Source organism: Mya arenaria, chromosome 6, assembly GCF_026914265.1.
Source record: "Mya arenaria isolate MELC-2E11 chromosome 6, ASM2691426v1".
In the NCBI taxonomy this organism is placed as follows: Eukaryota; Metazoa; Mollusca; class Bivalvia; order Myida; family Myidae; genus Mya; species Mya arenaria.
Genome location: NC_069127.1, coordinates 4,839,038 through 4,859,280, shown reverse-complemented (window position 1 = coordinate 4,859,280; position 20,243 = coordinate 4,839,038). Strand labels below are relative to the sequence as shown.

The following is a 20,243-nucleotide window of genomic DNA, read 5'->3' as shown; positions in this document are numbered from 1 at the left end:
TCATACCTCGAATCCATTCTTGTCAATTAAGGGTGAACTCAACGTGTATCACCATATGTATCAAGAAATCAAGTCACACTTTTGACAAGGGGTCTTGTAAAAAAGTTATTTTAAAGTTTAAAGAATGTAACAAATAAATTGTCCTCTTGAAAATGGTTCTCCATAAAAAAATCTTTCCATTTTTTAGCATTTTTGTTTTACGGCATTTCAACATCAAATTATCAAATATTCTCTACCGTTTTTGGCGATATATCAATATCAAAGTAATATAAAGTGGTAGACCAAGTATTATGACATTATCAATAGTGACCGACAGTAGAACAACATTTGTGAAACAAAAATATTCAGTGAGTTGTACTCTGGTTGAAAAAACACCAATCGGCAATAATTGGACAAAATATATCTCGCCATACTACTATACCATTATCATGTCATTGATTCAACCGCAATTAATTTGTTCGCTTCAAGGGAAACTTGAAATGAAAGTGATATCGTACTCTTCATACCGCCTACGCCAACAGTTCTGCTATATTTCTCAGAAAATCAACATGTAGATGTAATAATATTAATATTTTGCAAAGATGAAACAATAAAGTGAGCAAGTCTACTATTGCAAGTATTTGAATTTCTTTTGATATAGACACGTTGTATCACAATAACCTTATATGATAAATTGGCTATTAAAAAACGGGCTCTTTGGGCAGGATATAGTTCTCAAACGTAGATACAGTTTTATCAATTAAAAAACAATTATACTGTAACAGGGTAAGACCTTTAAAATGATTGTGATAACTTCTTACGTTTTCAAAATATTAAGTTGTGTTTTTTTAACAAATTTTATTGGTTTTGGTTGCCAAACTATCTATAAACAGTCGAGCCCGAAGACCCAGAAGAGAACCCGAGCAAGAGTTCATATTTTTTTTATGCTAAATGGCCATGCACATAAGTTTATGTTGGCTATATGAGTTCCGCTCTACTTAACAAAAAGACTGACATCAATACATTTAATCTCATTAACAACTCGTTCGAACAGGTATAATTATGTGTCTTTACTGTTTACTAATTAATATTACAAATATCATTTTTTCAGCCGGGAAACTAGACAGATACTTCACTTGATAATCAAGCAGGATTCTTCAAAGGAATATGACTCTTCCAGTTAGCCATTAGCGTGCTTTTATGTTTTACGGTTCTTTCAAGTTCAAATACTGGAAAAATATTTTCAATTTACATTTAAAATATGAATAATGAATTATGTTATGAACGTCACATGGATCAGAAATGAAACGACGGAATGCCTCTAAAAGCAACAGTAAGTGAACGAACAGCATTAGCAAAGAATGGGTTGTGTGAGCAGCAATACAGACAGCAACGATGAGGACGAGATCCAAGAGCACCAGGTTGAGTTCAACGAAAACAGGATGGACTCAACTAAGAGCACATGACCAATATTGACTAGAGACAGGATGCAGACTGGGTCCAATTTGTTCCGACATATTTTTCTGGTGGAACCAAGCATAAAAGCGCTCTTTAAGCGAGACAGGTAATACTCAGAGGACGATAAGTTAATTAATAAAGTAATCTGAAAGAGCTTTTCCGAACGTATTAGCAAACTATTGATCACTCCTCTCATAATCTTCAAAGTATAGTCATTTGTCCGTATAACAATTGATTAAAAACGTTTATCCGTATTGAATAATATATAGAGGATATTTGTTTATTTCAGTGTAAGATCATATTTTATTTCACGAGTGTCATAGAAAAACATATTTTCACGAGTGGCGAAGCCACGAGTGAAAATGTAGTTTTTTTATGATCACGAGTGAAATTAAATATGATCTTACACTGAAATAAACAAATTTTCTGTTTCTTTTATGCTTATTTTCAGATTTTATTTGTTTTTTTATTTATTTCTGAATTACCCCCTTTTTTGAAAAGGGTGAGCTTTACGCCGCTACCCGTGGGGCGCCCCTCATGCATAATTATAGCTGTCAACTTTTCTACTTTCGGTTTGCTGAGAACTAGTTCTCTGCTATTCATTCTTATAGCTTAATATTCGCTCGTTTTTTATTGCAAAGCTTTATGAACAGTAAACAATGAAGTATTATTAGTGCACATATGTTCCAAAAATAATGAAAACACTTTTTTATTTAAAGATGGACATGAATCATAACCAAATTACTACGCCGCTATTTAAAGAATGAAAATTTGGAAGGTCAAATGTGTTAGCAAAACAAATGTGGATACTCATTGGATTTTAACCATTTTTCTTAGTTTAAGGCGGCATGTACGCGTGTTTTTATAGTAAGTTAATATTCAGTCATCTTACTGTCAGAGAGCAGTCTGTTTCGCTTTAAAATGTTTGTTTTCCAGATATTAAAAGAGTAAATGCCACGCTAGTTTGTTGACACATTTTGAGGTGTGGGTGGGGTAAATCTATCTGTAAATTGCTGTGTGAATTCTCCAGGAAGCTCATTTTACGTACTACAATGGTTAACAGTTCAAAATACATTTGAACGATGATATAAAATTTTATTTATGTTCGAACAGTTGTTTTTGTCTGTAATTTGTTTGGTATGAAAGCAAATGTTCGAACATTCAGCTTCAAAGATCAGTAAAATGTTTGATAAACGGGATAACCGGTAATAAACGGTAAGTTGTTAATTTCCAATTATATATTTATTTGTTTAAATTTATAAAACATTTCTTTTATATTTTTTTAAACATTTTTGACAATTTATTGAGGTCCAGTGTTCTGTTTTGATCAAGGCAAGTACATACATGTAACAACAAAGGAATTTAAAGTAGTTCTGAAAGTTGATATTTTCACTCCTTATTTTGCAGTGAAAATATCAAATTGATATTTTCACTGTTGTTATTTCACTGGTAAAACCCCATATTTCATCGAAAAGCATGAAAGAAATTGAAATATTAGTGGCGCGCTGTAAAGATTGAGCATATTCACGTCTATATTCTCAGGATGTATTGGAAAGCATTCTATCATTAAAAATTGATTCCAGAATTTATGATTGTTATAACAATCAAGATTGCTTTCATGGATGCTTGCTAAATAAACTTTGATGAGCGTACTACATGTACATGAATTTATTATATACCTATCATAAATCCACACGCAATATATATCGCAAAATACGGTAGTCCGTATTCCACTCCAGTGCAATACGGCCGTATTCCACTCTTGTGACGTCACGTCATAACAAGTATCGTTGCGCGATGTTAAAATGACGTCATCAAACAAAAGAGTGCGTCGTTAAAATGACATTTATTATGAAAACATGTGGCTTTGAAGTGATATAACCAGTAATGTATATAATAAGGGTTCTTAGTACTGCGTTTTGATCCGGAATGTCGTATTCGACTCTCGTGGACTTTTGCAGATTTTGATTTCACTCGGCTTGCTCCTCGTGAAATCCGAATCGGAAAAAATCCACTCGAGTCGAATACAACTTCCATGATCAAAACGCAGTACTAATAACCCTATTGTATTATGTCACCTCTGATTTATCTGAAAAATTGAGTATTTCTGGTATTGCAACATAATCAGTTGTTTCTGTTTAAACCTTCTGATGAAATTTGCTTTTTACAATCAATTGTTACCATGGTTTTATTTTTAAAAAGCAATACAATATCGTTGAAACTTTACAGGCAGAAAGAGTTCGCGGTATTAACTGAGATGACATGTATAATATGTATCAGCAGTGTCGTATAGAAATTCCTTTGTCGTTACTTTGAGATCTACAACGGTATATACGGTTTTAAAGATAGAGTTGGTGCAAATATGGTTGCAAGAAGGCGTTACTCTGCACCGCCAAACAAAGTTACTTCCCTTTTACACTTTTGAAACACGATTGTTTTGGTATGCTATCATCCAGTCGTCATGCAATATTGTTATTCACTAGCTCTGTTTGGAGACCTGTTGTTTGTATCAAGTTTTATTGCAAAACGTAGCACTTCTTCAAATAATTTATACATGCTTTGTCCTCATCATGAAATAAAGAAGGGCGCTGCATCAAGCCTTGTCAGGCTCTGTTATATAATTATATTGCCATTTCAAATACATGTACTGAAACTTATTCGTGTTTAACAGGAACGTGACTGATGGGGAAGTGTTACACAGTGTAGCGTGCAATCACCACATTTAGATTTTCATGCATTTTATGGACCAGGTGGTAGAATACATTGACAGAGACAGAGACAACGTCGAACAAATACTCCTGATTCTAGGTGCAAAACATGGCGCAACACTTGACGGTTTCAAGGAAGACTACTTTCCTGTTAATGCAAATTGCATGACTGACACGTGGAAAAGCGTAAAAGGGGAGGAGTTTATAACGGAAGTAAGGGAGAGTTGGGAAGTGTTTGCCTACGTCATTAGGTATATCATTGAAGGATTTAAAATGTATGCACATGGCTTGCACGAAGAAAGGCATGTGGAACAATTGCATGAAGAAAGCGAAGACTGAATATTGATTATAGTTTGAACTATTTAAATTTGATTCGGTTAAAGGTTTTGATCTCGTCATTATCAATGAACTGTGACATTTATTTATTCGCTGACGGAATTACTCTACACTTTCCCTTGTTATTCATATGTATTTTTCTGTTACATTTCTTACTGTTTGTGTTCGTGTATTTAAGGAATGAATTGCGGGGTTGATGTCATTATCGGGGTATGAACACAATTGGGTTGGTCAATGTGGAAGGACTCCACGCGTACTTTGACCAACCCAATTGCGTTCATATCCCCGATAATGACACCAACCCCGCAATTCATTCCTTATATTTACACCATTAGTTCATTATTTCATTTAAAAATTGGTTAAAAAATACTTTATTTCATATAGGAAAACCTTTCAGTAATCCGTTCTTACCCATTCTGTAAATAGAACGACCCGACTATAACCGGAAACATTTTTTTCAAATGACGTCACAATAACGCGGGAAAAGATCAACCACTTGAAATCTCTTTAAAACGTAAAATTGAAACACTTCTGGTACCAATATATTTAAAATATAATAAACTAACACTTTTAAAAATGTTGATCTATATTTTACGGGACCTGCAGACACAATACAAACAATAACAAGATCAATAGCTTTCATGTATATTGTTATGCAATGAATTACGATCCGAACATATCCGAAGATGTTGCGTTCATCGATTGATGAACGCAATTGCCGAAAGGCAGTTCAATTAAGGAATGGAAGTTGAGGTGTAAATATATGATCATGATATGTGACTTTGAGCAATATATTGTTATAGTGAAAGTGTAGGTATGTGCAACGTTTACGTCGTGTATTTTATTAACACCAGGGACGAAAAGTGTATAGACTTTGCCTGAATTGTTTTATTAAACTTGTTAACGCAACGATATTTGTTGAATTATTAATCATTAATAATATAGTTTGATAGAGAATTTAAACATTTTCCTCATAAACAAATATTAACTTTAAATACAATATCATTGGCCTACTGTATTCATGAAGTTGAAGCGATGTCTCTGTTGACTTACGTATGAAGATATGTAGACAATATTTGCCTCCGGTCTTCTAGGAAATTTAAGCCCACTATTTATTAAATAAGCACAGCAAACCGTGCAACTTTATATTACGACCGCATATTAACTATTTGCAATGGAAATATTCAATTTGAAATGAAACACGATTTAAAATATTTCACTTTCCCCGGTGTTATTCAAATTTATGTCAACGGTTATTCTGTTGCGCGTTGAACTGATTGGTTAAGAAAGTGTATTACTCATTGATCTTACTCAATATTTTTTCCATAATGAGTTCAGTTTCATTTTCATAAAAAATGTGCTTTTTACCTGTATTATATTTGATTATTAAGTTGCATCGACAACCAGGGGCGGATCCAGGATTCGACGTTAGAGGGGGCGTAACTAAGGGGCGTAACCTATCGACTTGCGCCCCTCCCTCAGAACCGAAATTAATTTGGTTTAAATTGACGGTAGGGAGTCCACCAAGAAATTTAGAAACAATATTTAGTCCGAATGGTGCATTTTGGACGTATTTTATTACTTTTTTCGCCTATATTGATATAAAAACTTTAACGATTTTAGGGGGGCGCCGTGTCCCCCTGGATCCGCTAGTGAAAACAATATAGTATATCTCGTATGTTTGTGTTTCTTTAAATATAATTATTTTTCGAATATTCAAACCACTTGGTACAAATACGATAAAGATTTAAACTGCTTATACCTGAGTGTGAAAGAGTCCTTTCCAAAAATACTTACTCAATGGACATGAATCAACGAGCAAAAGTATTATAATTATTAAAATCAGTACTAGTAAAAGTGGAAATAAAGAAATAACATAAAGTAAATAACTATTAACTAACCTGTAACTAGGACGCAATGCCAATTTGAGTATAATGTATGGAAAGCTAGTATATGTATATTACTTGTATTGTAAACGTTAGTAATTTAATACTTCCTGTATGATTTAATAAAAATGATTTTCGTTTAAATAAAACTCAGCGGTTTAGAAGGGACTTTTTTCAAAATCGGAAATGAGAAGTAGCTATTACTTTCTGTTTCCATTATAGTTATGCTCATTTTCGTTTTATTTGAACTTCCTTGGTGAACTAGGGACTTTTCTCCAATATCGGGATTTTATACATTTAGTAGGACACGTGTAATACTTCCTTTTAAGTATTACATGTATAACGAAAGACAACCTATTGATGGGTCTTTACAGTTTTATTCAATATGATAAATTCAACAATCTATGACAAGGATATACGGGCGTCTTTCGAATTAAGTGAAAAAGTGTGTTTTTCTGTATTGCCATTTTTTCTCCCTCTTCTTAGACTTTCTCTCCACAGATATCATTGACCATTGGTCCATTAGTGTATTATATAACTTTTAAGACCTTTCCTTTGAACGGCATTCTTTCCCTTTTCCTCTTTAAATTTCTTTGCATGTCAAGCTTAGGTGATCAATTACAATTTCCTCAAATAAGTTATATTGTTATCCAATTATTCTTGCTTATAATCCTCATTCTCTTTCAATCTCACCGTATGCAAATCTTTTAAGTACATCTGGCATATCATTTTCATCATTCGAACTTTCAATACCACTTTCCTTATCGATATATGAAAGCTTCTTCGACTGTTTTCTCTCTCTCTCTCTCTCTCTCTCTCTCTCTCTCTCTATATATATATATATATATATATATATATATATATATATATATATATATATATATATATATATATATATATATATAGTCGAAACAGTCGAAGAACAGTCGAATGAACCATCACTAGACTTAATTCCCACTGTAATAAAATCCCTTTTATCAATGTTGCCACTACTCTTAACTTTATACAGTTCGTTAAACACTATTAACTTCACCTACACATAAATTCACATAAGACACATCATAATAGCAAACCACAAAATAATTAATGGCTTACAATTACAGCACAATATCAAAACACAAATTAACCTCAAACTAATTCGGTACAAATAACTTCCCTTGTCTCTGCTGAACCATACACATCGCATTGCATTTTTTAAAGAAGAAAACTAAGCGCGAAAAAAATACCCAGCACAGAAGCAAAAGAAACGTACCACGATTATCTGTATGGTACTGAATTTGAGGATATAACTTATAATACCACTATAGCTAAACTTGAAAACATGGGCCAGCGGTGGATTGCAGCCCTCTCAAACTACAAGGTCCCGCCCCATAACCGTGATGTACATTACAACGCCGATGAAAACGGGATACGTAGGTTTGGACATGAAATCACTGAGGCCGTGTCCGCAGTTACAACAACCTCTATAGAAGCCCTGACAGTGTAAATTAGTACGTTGTCACAGAATCACATCAGAACGTCGCCGAGAACATTACCAGCACATATGCCTTGAGTTCGTAGGATTGGGGAAAAGGTCATCCAACGATCCTGTGATGTTTCTGCTACAATACCATTCCACACGGTACCACACCATGTGCTACGCCGTCTTCTAAACAAATTCTTTCTGCTGTAGGTTAATACACCAGATATTGGGACAAAGTTCTACCCAATCTCTTCTTCAAAGGAGGAAATAAGGAAGTATCTATATCGTCGCAGAAGGTATCTGGAAGTTAGTTATGACCAACTTAGCTTGCCGTCTTCTCAACGAGATGTACTATCACTTCATGATGCCCTTGGACATTAAGGAAGGGGCAGCACCGTGTAATTCTTTAAGGAGAGGTTCTTTTGGCCGTGAATGGAACCATTTATTAGGGATCAAGTGAGAACTTGCCCACAGTGTACACGCCGGAAAAGGCCGACTCATTTGGCGTCTTTGTTAAATATGACCACGTCTTTACCAATGGAGTGACACACCACTCCAAGAGATATGCCCAGGCGATCCCGACCACTTACCCGAATGCTAGAACCAGCGCTCAAGTGTAATGGGAGACATTTTTCATATACCGCGATTTTCCCGAGATAATACATAGCGACCAAGGTGCAAATTTCACATCTGGTCTCAAAGCAGAGCGGTACCATCTGCCGGAAAAGATATGTCCAGTGTCTTTTGTCTGCCAGCGTATGTTAGCACACGGCCCTCCGCCTACTGCCAACCGCCGGTTAGCACAAGGTCTTGTGCCTTCTGTTAACACAAGGTACACCGCCTTCTGCCATCCTCCTGTTAACACAAGGTCATCAGCCTACTGCCACCCTCCTCTTAACACAAGGCCCTCCGCCTTCTGCCACCCTCCTGTTAACACAAGGTCCACCGCCTAGTGCCATCCTCCTGCACTCCACGAGATATGCCCAGGCGATACCGACCACTTACCCGAATGCTAGAACCAGCGCTCAAGTGTAATGGGAGACATTTTTCATATACCGCGGACTTCCCGAGATAGTACATAGCGACCAAGGTGCCAATTTCACATCTGGTCTCAAAGCAGAGCGGTGCCATCTGCCGGAAAAGATATGTCCAGTGTCTTTTGTCTGCCAGCGTATGTTAGCACAAGGCCCTCCGCCTACTGCCAACCGCCGGTTAGCACAAGGTCCTCTGCCTTCTGTTAACACAAGGTACACCGCCTTCTGCCATCCTCCTGTTAACACAAGGTACACCGCCTAATGCCATCCTCCTGTTAGGACAAAGCCCTCCGCCTTCTGCCACCCTCCTGTTAACACAAGGTACACCGCCTTCTGCCACCCTCCTGTTAGCACAAGGCTCTCCGCCTACTGTCATCTTCCTGTTAACACAAGGTCTGCCAACCTCCTGTTAACACAAGATACACCGCCTTCTGCCATCCTCCTGTTTACACAAGGTACACCGCCTTTTGCCATCCTCCTGTTAACACAAGGCCCTCCGCCTACTGCCATCCTCCTGTTAACACAAGATCCACCAACTACTGCCAACCTCCTGTCAGCACAAGGCCCTCCGCCAACTGCCATCCTCCTATTAACACAAGGTACACCGCCTTCTGCCACCCTCCTGTCAGCACAAGGCCCTCCGCCTACTGTAATCCTCCTGTTAACACAAGGTCCACCGCCTACTGCCAACCACCTGTTAGCACAAGGCCCTCCGCCTACTGCGACCCTCCTGTTAACACAAGGTACACCGCCAAATGTCATCCCCCTGTTTGGACAAGGCCCTCTGCCTTCTGCAACCCTCCTGTCAACACAAGGCCCTCCGCCTTCTGCGACCCTCCTGTAAACACAAGGTCTACCACCATCTGCCACCCTCCTGTTAACACAAGGTAAACCGCTTTCTGCCACCCTCCTGTTAGCTCAAGGCCCTTCGTCTTCTGCCATCCTCATGTTAACACAAGGTCCACCGCCTACTGCCACCCTCCTGTTAGCGCAAGGTCCACCGCATTCTGCCACCCTCCTGTTAGCGCTAGGTCCAACACAAACTGCCACCCTCCTGTTAGCACAAGGTCCAACGCCTACTGCCATCCTCCTGTTGGCACAAGGTCAACCGCCTACTGCCACCCTCCTGTAAACACACGGCCCATCGCCTATTGACACCCTCCTGTTAGCATCAAGTCCACCGCCTACTGCCACCCTCCTGTTAACACTAGGGACTCCGCCTACTGCCACCCTGCTGCTAGCACAAGGCCCTCCGCATTCTGCCACCATCCTGTAAGCACCAGGTTCACCGCCTACTGCCACCCTCATGTTAGCACAAGGTCCACTGCCTACTGCCATCCTCCTGTTAACACAAGGCCCTCCGCCTACTGCAACCCTCCTGTTAACACAAGGTCCTCAGCCTATTGCCACCCTCCTGTTAGCACAAGACCCTCCGCCTACAGCCACCCTCCTGTAAGCAAAAAGTTCAACACCTACTGCCACCCAACTGTTAGAACAAAGCCATCCGCCTACTGCAACCCTCCTTTTAGCACAATCGGCTACTGCCACCCTCCTGCTAATTCAAGGTCAACAAAATACTGCCTACCTCCTGTTAGCACAAACTCCACCATCTACTGTCACCCTCCTGTTAGAACCAAGGCCATCCATTTACTGCCACCCTCCTGTTAGAACAAGGCCCTCCGCCTACTGCCACCCTCTGTTGTCACAAGGCCCTCCGCCTACTGCCACCCTCCGGTAAACACAAGGTCCTCCGCCTACTGCCACCCTCCTGTAAGCGCAAGGTCAACCGCCTTCTGCCACCCTCCTGTTAACACAACGCCCTCCGCCTACTGCCACCCTCCTGTTAACACAAGGTCATCAGCCTACTGCCACCGTCCTGTTAGCACAAGACCCTCCGCGTACAGCCACCCTCCTGTTAACACAAGGTCAACAGCCTACGGCCATCCACCTGTTAACACAAGGTCCACCGCCTACTGCCACCCTCCTGTTAGCACAAGGTCCACCGCCTTCTGCCACCCTCCTGTTAAGACAAGGTCCACCGCCTACTGCCATCCTCCTGTTAACACAAGGTCCACCGCCTTCTGCCAACCTCCTGTTAACACAAGGCCCACCGCCTACTGCCACCCTCCTGTTAACACAAGGTCCTTCGCCTACTGCCATCCTCCTGTTAACACAAGGCCCTCCGCCTGCAATCCTCCTGTTAACACAAGGACCTCCGCCTTCTGCCATCCTCCTGTTAACACAAGGTACACCGCCTTCTGCCATCCTCCAGTAAACACAAGGTACACCGTCTCCTGCGCCATCCTCCTGTTTACACAAGGTACACCGCCTACTGCCATCCTCCTCTTTACACAAGGTACACCGCCTTCTGCAATCCCCCTGTTTACACAAGGTACACCGCCTTCTCCATCCTCCTCTTAACACAAGGCCCTCCGCCTACTGCCATCCTCCTGTTAACACAAGGTCCACCGCCTACTGACAACCTCATGTAAGCACAAGGCCCTCCGCCTACTGCCATCCTCCTATTAACACAAGGTCCTCCGCCTATCGTCACCCTCCTGTTAACATAAGGGCCTCCGCCTTCTGCACCCCTCCTGTTAAACACCGCCTACTGCCACCCTCCTGTTAGCACAAGGCACTACACCTACTTCGACCCTCCTGTTAACACAAGGTACACCGTCTAATGCCATCCTCCTGTTAGGACAAGGCCCTCCGCCTTCTGCCACCCTCCTGTTAACACAAGGTACACCGCCTTCTGCCACCCTCCTGTTAGCACAAGGCTCTCCGCCTACTGCCATCTTCCTGTTAACACAAGGTCTGCCACCCTCCTGTTAACACAAGATACACCGCCTTCTGCCACCCTCCTGTTAGCGCAAGGCCCTCCGCCTTCTGCCATCATCCTGTTAACACAAGGCCCTCCGCCTACTGCCATCCTCCTGTTAACACATGGTCCACAGCCTACTGCCACCCTCCTGTAAACACAAGGTAAATCGCCTACTGCCACCCTCTTGTTAGCACAAGGCCAACCGCCTACTGCCATCCTCCTGATAACACAAGGTCCACCGCCTACTGCCACCCTCCTGTTAACACAAGGTCCACCGCCTACTGCCATCCTCCTGTTAACACAATGTCTACCACCAACTGCCACCCTCCTGTTAACACAAGGTACACCGCCTTCTTCCACCCTCCTGTTAGCGCAAGGCTCCGCCTTCTGCCATCCACCTGTTAACACAAGGCCCACCGCCTACTGCCATCCTCCTGTTAACACAAGGTCCACAGCCTACTGCCACCCTCCTGTTAACACAAGGAACATCGCCATCTGTCACCCTCTTGTTAGCACAAGGCCCACCGCCTACTGCCATCCTCCTGTTAACACAAGGTCCACCGCCTACTGCCACCCTCCTGTTAACACAAGGTCCACCGCCTACTGCCATCCTCCTGTTAACACAAGGTCTTGTTAACACAAGGTCCTCCGCCTACTGCCACTCTCCTGTTAACACAAGTTCCACCGCCTACTGCAATCCTCCTGTTAACACAAGGTCCACCGCCTACTGATATCCTCCTGTTAACACAAGGTCCACCACCTACTGTCACCCTCCTGTTTGCGCAAGGTCCACCGGCTACTGCCACCCTCCTGTTAGCAAAAGGTCCACCGCCTACTGTCACCCTCCTGTTAGTGCAAGGTCCACCGCCTTCTGCCACCCTCCTGTTAGCGCAAGGTCCAACAACAACTGCCACCCTCCTGTTAGCACAAGGTCCACCGCCTACTGCCATCCTCCTGTTAGCACAAGGTCAACCGCCTACTGCCACCCTCCTGTAAGCATCACGTCAAGCGTCTACTGCCACCCTCCTGTTAACACTAGGGCCTCCGACTACTGTCACCCTCCAGCTAACAATGCCCTCAGCCTTCTGCCACCCTCCTGTAAGCACAAGGTCCACCGCCTACTGCCACCCTCCTATTAGCACAAGGTCCACCGCCTACTGCCACCCTCCTGTTAACAAAAGGCCCTCCGCCTTCTGCCACCCTCCTGTTAACACAAGGTCCTCAGCCTACTGCCAACCTCCTGTTAGCACAAGACCCTCCGCCTACAGCCACCCTCCTGTAAGCACAAGGTTCACCACCTACTGCCAACCACCTGTTAGCACAAGGCCCTCCGCCTACTGCGACCCTCCTGTTAACACAAGGTACACCGCCAAATGTCATCCCCCTGTTTGGACAAGGCCCTCTGCCTTCTGCAACCCTCCTGTCAACACAAGGCCCTCCGCCTTCTGCGACCCTCCTGTAAACACAAGGTCTACCACCATCTGCCACCCTCCTGTTAACACAAGGTAAACCGCTTTCTGCCACCCTCCTGTTAGCTCAAGGCCCTTCGTCTTCTGCCATCCTCATGTTAACACAAGGTCCACCGCCTACTGCCACCCTCCTGTTAGCGCAAGGTCCACCGCATTCTGCCACCCTCCTGTTAGCGCTAGGTCCAACACAAACTGCCACCCTCCTGTTAGCACAAGGTCCAACGCCTACTGCCATCCTCCTGTTGGCACAAGGTCAACCGCCTACTGCCACCCTCCTGTAAACACACGGCCCATCGCCTATTGACACCCTCCTGTTAGCATCAAGTCCACCGCCTACTGCCACCCTCCTGTTAACACTAGGGACTCCGCCTACTGCCACCCTGCTGCTAGCACAAGGCCCTCCGCATTCTGCCACCATCCTGTAAGCACCAGGTTCACCGCCTACTGCCACCCTCATGTTAGCACAAGGTCCACTGCCTACTGCCACCCTCCTGTTAACACAAGGCCCTCCGCCTACTGCAACCCTCCTGTTAACACAAGGTCCTCAGCCTATTGCCACCCTCCTGTTAGCACAAGACCCTCCGCCTACAGCCACCCTCCTGTAAGCAAAAAGTTCAACACCTACTGCCACCCAACTGTTAGAACAAAGCCATCCGCCTACTGCAACCCTCCTTTTAGCACAATCGGCTACTGCCACCCTCCTGCTAATTCAAGGTCAACAAAATACTGCCTACCTCCTGTTAGCACAAACTCCACCATCTACTGTCACCCTCCTGTTAGAACCAAGGCCATCCATTTACTGCCACCCTCCTGTTAGAACAAGGCCCTCCGCCTACTGCCACCCTCTGTTGTCACAAGGCCCTCCGCCTACTGCCACCCTCCGGTAAACACAAGGTCCTCCGCCTACTGCCACCCTCCTGTAAGCGCAAGGTCAACCGCCTTCTGCCACCCTCCTGTTAACACAACGCCCTCCGCCTACTGCCACCCTCCTGTTAACACAAGGTCATCAGCCTACTGCCACCGTCCTGTTAGCACAAGACCCTCCGCGTACAGCCACCCTCCTGTTAACACAAGGTCAACAGCCTACGGCCATCCACCTGTTAACACAAGGTCCACCGCCTACTGCCACCCTCCTGTTAGCACAAGGTCCACCGCCTTCTGCCACCCTCCTGTTAAGACAAGGTCCACCGCCTACTGCCATCCTCCTGTTAACACAAGGTCCACCGCCTTCTGCCAACCTCCTGTTAACACAAGGCCCACCGCCTACTGCCACCCTCCTGTTAACACAAGGTCCTTCGCCTACTGCCATCCTCCTGTTAACACAAGGCCCTCCGCCTGCAATCCTCCTGTTAACACAAGGACCTCCGCCTTCTGCCATCCTCCTGTTAACACAAGGTACACCGCCTTCTGCCATCCTCTAGTAAACACAAGGTACACCGTCTCCTGCGCCATCCTCCTGTTTACACAAGGTACACCGCCTACTGCCATCCTCCTCTTTACACAAGGTACACCGCCTTCTGCAATCCCCCTGTTTACACAAGGTACACCGCCTTCTCCATCCTCCTCTTAACACAAGGCCCTCCGCCTACTGCCATCCTCCTGTTAACACAAGGTCCACCGCCTACTGACAACCTCATGTAAGCACAAGGCCCTCCGCCTACTGCCATCCTCCTATTAACACAAGGTCCTCCGCCTATCGTCACCCTCCTGTTAACATAAGGGCCTCCGCCTTCTGCACCCCTCCTGTTAAACACCGCCTACTGCCACCCTCCTGTTAGCACAAGGCACTACACCTACTTCGACCCTCCTGTTAACACAAGGTACACCGTCTAATGCCATCCTCCTGTTAGGACAAGGCCCTCCGCCTTCTGCCACCCTCCTGTTAACACAAGGTACACCGCCTTCTGCCACCCTCCTGTTAGCACAAGGCTCTCCGCCTACTGCCATCTTCCTGTTAACACAAGGTCTGCCACCCTCCTGTTAACACAAGATACACCGCCTTCTGCCACCCTCCTGTTAGCGCAAGGCCCTCCGCCTTCTGCCATCATCCTGTTAACACAAGGCCCTCCGCCTACTGCCATCCTCCTGTTAACACATGGTCCACAGCCTACTGCCACCCTCCTGTAAACACAAGGTAAATCGCCTACTGCCACCCTCTTGTTAGCACAAGGCCAACCGCCTACTGCCATCCTCCTGATAACACAAGGTCCACCGCCTACTGCCACCCTCCTGTTAACACAAGGTCCACCGCCTACTGCCATCCTCCTGTTAACACAATGTCTACCACCAACTGCCACCCTCCTGTTAACACAAGGTACACCGCCTTCTTCCACCCTCCTGTTAGCGCAAGGCTCCGCCTTCTGCCATCCACCTGTTAACACAAGGCCCACCGCCTACTGCCATCCTCCTGTTAACACAAGGTCCACAGCCTACTGCCACCCTCCTGTTAACACAAGGAACATCGCCATCTGTCACCCTCTTGTTAGCACAAGGCCCACCGCCTACTGCCATCCTCCTGTTAACACAAGGTCCACCGCCTACTGCCACCCTCCTGTTAACACAAGGTCCACCGCCTACTGCCATCCTCCTGTTAACACAAGGTCTTGTTAACACAAGGTCCTCCGCCTACTGCCACTCTCCTGTTAACACAAGTTCCACCGCCTACTGCAATCCTCCTGTTAACACAAGGTCCACCGCCTACTGATATCCTCCTGTTAACACAAGGTCCACCACCTACTGTCACCCTCCTGTTTGCGCAAGGTCCACCGGCTACTGCCACCCTCCTGTTAGCAAAAGGTCCACCGCCTACTGTCACCCTCCTGTTAGTGCAAGGTCCACCGCCTTCTGCCACCCTCCTGTTAGCGCAAGGTCCAACAACAACTGCCACCCTCCTGTTAGCACAAGGTCCACCGCCTACTGCCATCCTCCTGTTAGCACAAGGTCAACCGCCTACTGCCACCCTCCTGTAAGCATCACGTCAAGCGTCTACTGCCACCCTCCTGTTAACACTAGGGCCTCCGACTACTGTCACCCTCCAGCTAGCACAATGCCCTCAGCCTTCTGCCACCCTCCTGTAAGCACAAGGTCCACCGCCTACTGCCACCCTCCTATTAGCACAAGGTCCACCGCCTACTGCCACCCTCCTGTTAACAAAAGGCCCTCCGCCTTCTGCCACCCTCCTGTTAACACAAGGTCCTCAGCCTACTGCCAACCTCCTGTTAGCACAAGACCCTCCGCCTACAGCCACCCTCCTGTAAGCACAAGGTTCACCACCTACTGCCAACCACCTGTTAGCACAAGGCCCTCCGCCTACTGCGACCCTCCTGTTAACACAAGGTACACCGCCAAATGTCATCCCCCTGTTTGGACAAGGCCCTCTGCCTTCTGCAACCCTCCTGTCAACACAAGGCCCTCCGCCTTCTGCGACCCTCCTGTAAACACAAGGTCTACCACCATCTGCCACCCTCCTGTTAACACAAGGTAAACCGCTTTCTGCCACCCTCCTGTTAGCTCAAGGCCCTTCGTCTTCTGCCATCCTCATGTTAACACAAGGTCCACCGCCTACTGCCACCCTCCTGTTAGCGCAAGGTCCACCGCATTCTGCCACCCTCCTGTTAGCGCTAGGTCCAACACAAACTGCCACCCTCCTGTTAGCACAAGGTCCAACGCCTACTGCCATCCTCCTGTTGGCACAAGGTCAACCGCCTACTGCCACCCTCCTGTAAACACACGGCCCATCGCCTATTGACACCCTCCTGTTAGCATCAAGTCCACCGCCTACTGCCACCCTCCTGTTAACACTAGGGACTCCGCCTACTGCCACCCTGCTGCTAGCACAAGGCCCTCCGCATTCTGCCACCATCCTGTAAGCACCAGGTTCACCGCCTACTGCCACCCTCATGTTAGCACAAGGTCCACTGCCTACTGCCACCCTCCTGTTAACACAAGGCCCTCCGCCTACTGCAACCCTCCTGTTAACACAAGGTCCTCAGCCTATTGCCACCCTCCTGTTAGCACAAGACCCTCCGCCTACAGCCACCCTCCTGTAAGCAAAAAGTTCAACACCTACTGCCACCCAACTGTTAGAACAAAGCCATCCGCCTACTGCAACCCTCCTTTTAGCACAATCGGCTACTGCCACCCTCCTGCTAATTCAAGGTCAACAAAATACTGCCTACCTCCTGTTAGCACAAACTCCACCATCTACTGTCACCCTCCTGTTAGAACCAAGGCCATCCATTTACTGCCACCCTCCTGTTAGAACAAGGCCCTCCGCCTACTGCCACCCTCTGTTGTCACAAGGCCCTCCGCCTACTGCCACCCTCCGGTAAACACAAGGTCCTCCGCCTACTGCCACCCTCCTGTAAGCGCAAGGTCAACCGCCTTCTGCCACCCTCCTGTTAACACAACGCCCTCCGCCTACTGCCACCCTCCTGTTAACACAAGGTCATCAGCCTACTGCCACCGTCCTGTTAGCACAAGACCCTCCGCGTACAGCCACCCTCCTGTTAACACAAGGTCAACAGCCTACGGCCATCCACCTGTTAACACAAGGTCCACCGCCTACTGCCACCCTCCTGTTAGCACAAGGTCCACCGCCTTCTGCCACCCTCCTGTTAAGACAAGGTCCACCGCCTACTGCCATCCTCCTGTTAACACAAGGTCCACCGCCTTCTGCCAACCTCCTGTTAACACAAGGCCCACCGCCTACTGCCACCCTCCTGTTAACACAAGGTCCTTCGCCTACTGCCATCCTCCTGTTAACACAAGGCCCTCCGCCTGCAATCCTCCTGTTAACACAAGGACCTCCGCCTTCTGCCATCCTCCTGTTAACACAAGGTACACCGCCTTCTGCCACCCTCCAGTAAACACAAGGTACACCGTCTCCTGCGCCATCCTCCTGTTTACACAAGGTACACCGCCTACTGCCATCCTCCTCTTTACACAAGGTACACCGCCTTCTGCAATCCCCCTGTTTACACAAGGTACACCGCCTTCTCCATCCTCCTCTTAACACAAGGCCCTCCGCCTACTGCCATCCTCCTGTTAACACAAGGTCCACCGCCTACTGACAACCTCATGTAAGCACAAGGCCCTCCGCCTACTGCCATCCTCCTATTAACACAAGGTCCTCCGCCTATCGTCACCCTCCTGTTAACATAAGGGCCTCCGCCTTCTGCACCCCTCCTGTTAAACACCGCCTACTGCCACCCTCCTGTTAGCACAAGGCACTACACCTACTTCGACCCTCCTGTTAACACAAGGTACACCGTCTAATGCCATCCTCCTGTTAGGACAAGGCCCTCCGCCTTCTGCCACCCTCCTGTTAACACAAGGTACACCGCCTTCTGCCACCCTCCTGTTAGCACAAGGCTCTCCGCCTACTGCCATCTTCCTGTTAACACAAGGTCTGCCACCCTCCTGTTAACACAAGATACACCGCCTTCTGCCACCCTCCTGTTAGCGCAAGGCCCTCCGCCTTCTGCCATCATCCTGTTAACACAAGGCCCTCCGCCTACTGCCATCCTCCTGTTAACACATGGTCCACAGCCTACTGCCACCCTCCTGTAAACACAAGGTAAATCGCCTACTGCCACCCTCTTGTTAGCACAAGGCCAACCGCCTACTGCCATCCTCCTGATAACACAAGGTCCACCGCCTACTGCCACCCTCCTGTTAACACAAGGTCCACCGCCTACTGCCATCCTCCTGTTAACACAATGTCTACCACCAACTGCCACCCTCCTGTTAACACAAGGTACACCGCCTTCTTCCACCCTCCTGTTAGCGCAAGGCTCCGCCTTCTGCCATCCACCTGTTAACACAAGGCCCACCGCCTACTGCCATCCTCCTGTTAACACAAGGTCCACAGCCTACTGCCACCCTCCTGTTAACACAAGGAACATCGCCATCTGTCACCCTCTTGTTAGCACAAGGCCCACCGCCTACTGCCATCCTCCTGTTAACACAAGGTCCACCGCCTACTGCCACCCTCCTGTTAACACAAGGTCCACCGCCTACTGCCATCCTCCTGTTAACACAAGGTCTTGTTAACACAAGGTCCTCCGCCTACTGCCACTCTCCTGTTAACACAAGTTCCACCGCCTACTGCAATCCTCCTGTTAACACAAGGTCCACCGCCTACTGATATCCTCCTGTTAACACAAGGTCCACCACCTACTGTCACCCTCCTGTTTGCGCAAGGTCCACCGGCTACTGCCACCCTCCTGTTAGCAAAAGGTCCACCGCCTACTGTCACCCTCCTGTTAGTGCAAGGTCCACCGCCTTCTGCCACCCTCCTGTTAGCGCAAGGTCCAACAACAACTGCCACCCTCCTGTTAGCACAAGGTCCACCGCCTACTGCCATCCTCCTGTTAGCACAAGGTCAACCGCCTACTGCCACCCTCCTGTAAGCATCACGTCAAGCGTCTACTGCCACCCTCCTGTTAACACTAGGGCCTCCGACTACTGTCACCCTCCAGCTAGCACAATGCCCTCAGCCTTCTGCCACCCTCCTGTAAGCACAAGGTCCACCGCCTACTGCCACCCTCCTATTAGCACAAGGTCCACCGCCTACTGCCACCCTCCTGTTAACAAAAGGCCCTCCGCCTTCTGCCACCCTCCTGTTAACACAAGGTCCTCAGCCTACTGCCAACCTCCTGTTAGCACAAGACCCTCCGCCTACAGCCACCCTCCTGTAAGCACAAGGTTCACCACCTACTGCCACCCACCTGTTAGAACAAAGCCATCCGCCTACTGCAACCCTCCTATTAGCACAAGGTCCATCGCCTACTGCCACCCTCCTGCTAACTCAAGGTCAACCAAATACTGCCTACTTCCTGTTAGCACAAACTCCACCACCTACTGACACCCTCCTGTTAGTACAAGGCCCTCCGTTTACTGCCACCCTCCTGTTAGTACAAGGCCCTCCGCCTACTGCCACCCTCTGTTGTCACAAAGCCCTCCGCCTACTGCCACCCTCCTGTTAACACAAGGTCCTCCGCCGACTGACACCCTCCTGTAAGCGCAAGGTCCACCGCCTTCTGTCACCCTCCTGTAAGCACCAGGTCCACCGCCTACTGCCATC

At 46.8% G+C, this 20,243-nt stretch overlaps 3 protein-coding genes across 3 annotated transcripts in view; 2 read left to right on the top strand and 1 right to left on the bottom strand.

The window, feature by feature from the left end:
* Positions 1-6,468, bottom strand: part of LOC128238476 (uncharacterized) — a 38,485-nt gene extending 32,017 nt beyond the window's left edge. Inside the window, exon 1 of the mRNA XM_052954436.1 lies at positions 6,383-6,468. The gene's annotated coding sequence lies outside the window, so the exon portion shown is untranslated. The remainder of the gene's footprint in view (positions 1-6,382) is intronic.
* A 1,220-nt stretch (positions 6,469-7,688) lies between these two features.
* Positions 7,689-12,683, top strand: LOC128236944 (mucin-2-like). Its single transcript, XM_052952083.1, has 7 exons — positions 7,689-7,849; positions 9,143-9,703; positions 10,033-10,315; positions 10,532-11,255; positions 11,565-11,678; positions 11,879-12,319; positions 12,403-12,683. Exons 1-7 carry the CDS (start codon positions 7,689-7,691, stop codon positions 12,681-12,683), a joined length of 2,565 nt encoding a protein of 854 aa, XP_052808043.1.
* Positions 12,684-12,758: 75 nt separating this feature from the next.
* LOC128236943 (extracellular matrix protein A-like) lies at positions 12,759-20,024 on the top strand. The gene is made up of 11 exons (XM_052952082.1): positions 12,759-13,192; positions 13,475-13,757; positions 13,974-14,697; positions 15,007-15,120; positions 15,321-15,756; positions 15,917-16,636; positions 16,919-17,201; positions 17,418-18,141; positions 18,451-18,564; positions 18,765-19,200; positions 19,361-20,024. The coding sequence occupies exons 1-11, from the start codon at positions 12,759-12,761 to the stop codon at positions 20,022-20,024; spliced, it is 4,932 nt and encodes a 1,643-aa protein (XP_052808042.1).
* Positions 20,025-20,243: the final 219 nt, after the last annotated feature.